The following is a 2,933-nucleotide window of genomic DNA, read 5'->3' on the forward strand; positions in this document are numbered from 1 at the left end:
GAGGTACATCTTGCCGCGCGCGTCGTAGATCGCCTTGACGATCCACCGGCGGTAGCCGCACGAATGCTCCCGCAGATGCATCGTGCGCGGGCGTACGCCGCCGACGTACTCGGCGAAGGAGTCCGGCAGCCTGCTGGATGCCGCGCGGGTCGCCCTTGAGGACGTGGACGAACTCGAACGGGACGTCCGGCTCCACGTCCATCTCCGACGATGAAGACGACGGCGTGGGAGGCGACCGGCGAGCGTTCAGCTATGCCGCGGCCACGACCACGACCACGGCCGCGGCCGCGAGGTCGGCCTCCGCCTCTACCAGACATAGCGTCGAGTCTTGTTGAGAGATGGTGGCGGCTAGGGTTTGGGAGAGAGGCGCTAGGGTTTGTGTGTGAGAGGGACGATGAGAGGCGCCCCTTTTTATAGGCCGGAGGGGGGCGGAGGAGCGGTGGCGCTCATTAACGCCGACACGCGAGCTAGACGCGACGGGACGCGTCGGCTGCGCCCTCTCGCGGGAAGCGCACCGTCGGCTGCGCGCCAATAACTTCCGTCGCGAGGTAGGCGACCGGTTAGGTTTAAATTAATTGTGCCGGCCGACGGGTCGGCCCCGCCACTCCCCGCCTCGCTTTTCGTTGTGTCCGGCGTCCCCGGTGCGTCCCCTGTGGGACGGGGACGGGCTCGGGGCGCCGGACACCGTATAGGGGCGCGCCGGACAAAAAAGGGCTTTGGCGGACGCGGCTGGAACGCTTTTTTTGTCCGGCGCGCCCCAAATCCCTTTGGGGGACGGTTTGGGGGACGCGACTGGAGATGCTCTAAAATAGTTGGTGTGGTGTTATCTGGTATCAAGCCTTCAACAGAGTTGCTTTGTCAAAATTGTGCAGCAATCTTAAAGCATGAGGTTAGTAGTCTTAGTTCCTCCTTTGAATCAATAAGAACCTGTTTGAAAGATATGGTGCATACTGACTTGTTCAGATATGCGCGGTTTATCTATTCGGTTTCAGACTCTTAGTTACTACATTACTTAACTGGACTTGTTTCAAATATTATCTCTGGACTAGCACAACGATAGAGCATAATCTCATTTTTTGTGTATCATCTTGTAAACAAGTGATCAGTTAATGTGTTTGATAAGTGCTGAGGAATATAAAATTCATTTTTTAGTTGCAGCATCTCGTGGTAAACTAAAGTTCCTATAGGGAACTGGTTTACCCCCTCTGTCCCAGTTTACGTTAAATGGTAAACTGTAGAGCTATCTGTCTAAGGGGAATACAAAATTCCCAATTTGGCTCTTGCATGTGATGGTACTATGAAGACTTGGAAAACATCATTGCTCTGTTGCATGCTTAAACCGGATACGGACTAGCTATTGACATCTACAGGGATATGGCCCTTGGAAAAAATGAATTTGATTTTGTAGACCCATTTGCATTATTTATGGTTTTGCATATACGCATGAAACCATGTTTTTTGGCACAAATTGCTGCGCTACGATACAGAGGTAAAGAAACGATTGAACTGACTGCATAAGTGTGAGCTAGAACTCAAGTTGCTTGATTTTGCTTCCATTAATTCGACCTTTTTTTGTTTCCAGCTCTAATCGTGTGAAATGGAATGAGGACAATCTGTATGAGATTGAATCAAACAAGCCAGCGAGGCAGAAGATAACTGAGCCCAAGACACCCTATCACCCTATGATAGATGATGATGGTATATATCTTGTTGCCTTTATCTTATCTAACCTGACCACCGTTATTGTTCATAATGTGCAAGAGCTGAACATTTCTTCTACTACTTGCTGTCTAGGGTCACTATCACCAACACGCCCGTTCGACAAGTGTCTAGAGGAGACTGCTAATGCTGAAGCTATTTTAACTGCTTTAAATGGTGTGGCTTCTTCGAGTAAAAATGATTCAAAGGATGATGATTGGGCAACCTCAGATGATGATGCAGATACCATGGAACACGATGATGGTTGGTAGCTTCTTGCTCAGTTGCCATTTTGATGTGGTTATTCTGCTTACAGTAATTTTCTATTACATTGTTCTGCTCCATTTGAGTTGATTTAAACGAGAGAAATTTTTGTCACTTGCTTTATAGTGAAAATACTAAGTTGTTTTTCGAGTGACTGCATGGATGATTAGTCTTCAAAGGTTATGCCACGTGTTAGTTCAAGATTGTGATGACAAATCAAGAATGTATATAGCTGTTACTACATGAGGTGTTACCTGTTTGATGGTTAGTTTCTAGAGTAAATCAGCATTTGCCACTGTGCAATCTATTTTACAAGTTGAGTTATGTAACTCCATGTTATGGTACAGGGACTGTTATGGTATCAAACTTTCTGCAATGAAGTCCATAAGTGATCCAACTAATGACCACTCATATAGCTGTTCTCAGTTTCCTAGCTTTCCTAAAGCTTTCACAGCGCTTTTCTAAGATATATTTTATCATTATACTGGGTATAATAAGCTTATAACCAAAGTCCAGGGCGCTATTTTGAACAAGTGATGTGTTGGTGTTCATGCAGACTCAGAAGGTGACAAAGGATCTGTGAGTTTTAACGATCATCGCCGTGCTCACTACGATGAATTCCGGAAGGTCAAGGAACTAATGCGCTCTGGATCTCTGGTCGAAGAAGGGGCAAACAACACCCAAAACAAGACAGCTGGAGAGAAGGCGGCATGCGATAAGGACAAACAGTCATCACCTCAAGAATGAGCAACGAGCGTGCAGCTGGTGCCTGCTCTGTGTGTATTGCTGAATCCTTGTTTTGCACACCGACACCTAATTCCACACGCCCTTCGTTGACACTAGGCACACCAACTGAGAGAGATATAGGGCGGAGAGGATCACATTGTAACTAAAATAACCTAAAACAAGGAACATCCTTCCAGCAAAAGACTAGGGTCCACAACAACTCCAAGGCAGACGCTCTTGTGTAC

General features: G+C 47.3%; 1 protein-coding gene across 1 annotated transcript; it reads left to right on the forward strand.

Moving 5' to 3' along the window:
• The first annotated feature begins 803 nt into the window (after positions 1-803).
• LOC124646494 (protein phosphatase inhibitor 2-like) lies at positions 804-2,799 on the forward strand. The gene is made up of 4 exons (XM_047186601.1): positions 804-889; positions 1,583-1,698; positions 1,795-1,962; positions 2,519-2,799. Exons 1-4 carry the CDS (start codon positions 885-887, stop codon positions 2,707-2,709), a joined length of 480 nt encoding a protein of 159 aa, XP_047042557.1. The 5' UTR covers positions 804-884; the 3' UTR covers positions 2,710-2,799.
• Positions 2,800-2,933: the final 134 nt, after the last annotated feature.

This window comes from Lolium rigidum, chromosome 4 (genome assembly GCF_022539505.1).
Source record: "Lolium rigidum isolate FL_2022 chromosome 4, APGP_CSIRO_Lrig_0.1, whole genome shotgun sequence".
In the NCBI taxonomy this organism is placed as follows: domain Eukaryota; kingdom Viridiplantae; phylum Streptophyta; class Magnoliopsida; order Poales; family Poaceae; genus Lolium; species Lolium rigidum.

Coding starts and splice junctions, on each gene's coding strand:
- LOC124646494 (XM_047186601.1), top strand. Junction 1,699..1,794: donor CCCTATGATAGATGATGATG/GTATATATCTTG, acceptor CTTGCTGTCTAG/GGTCACTATCACCAACACGC. Junction 1,963..2,518: donor TACCATGGAACACGATGATG/GTTGGTAGCTTC, acceptor GTGTTCATGCAG/ACTCAGAAGGTGACAAAGGA.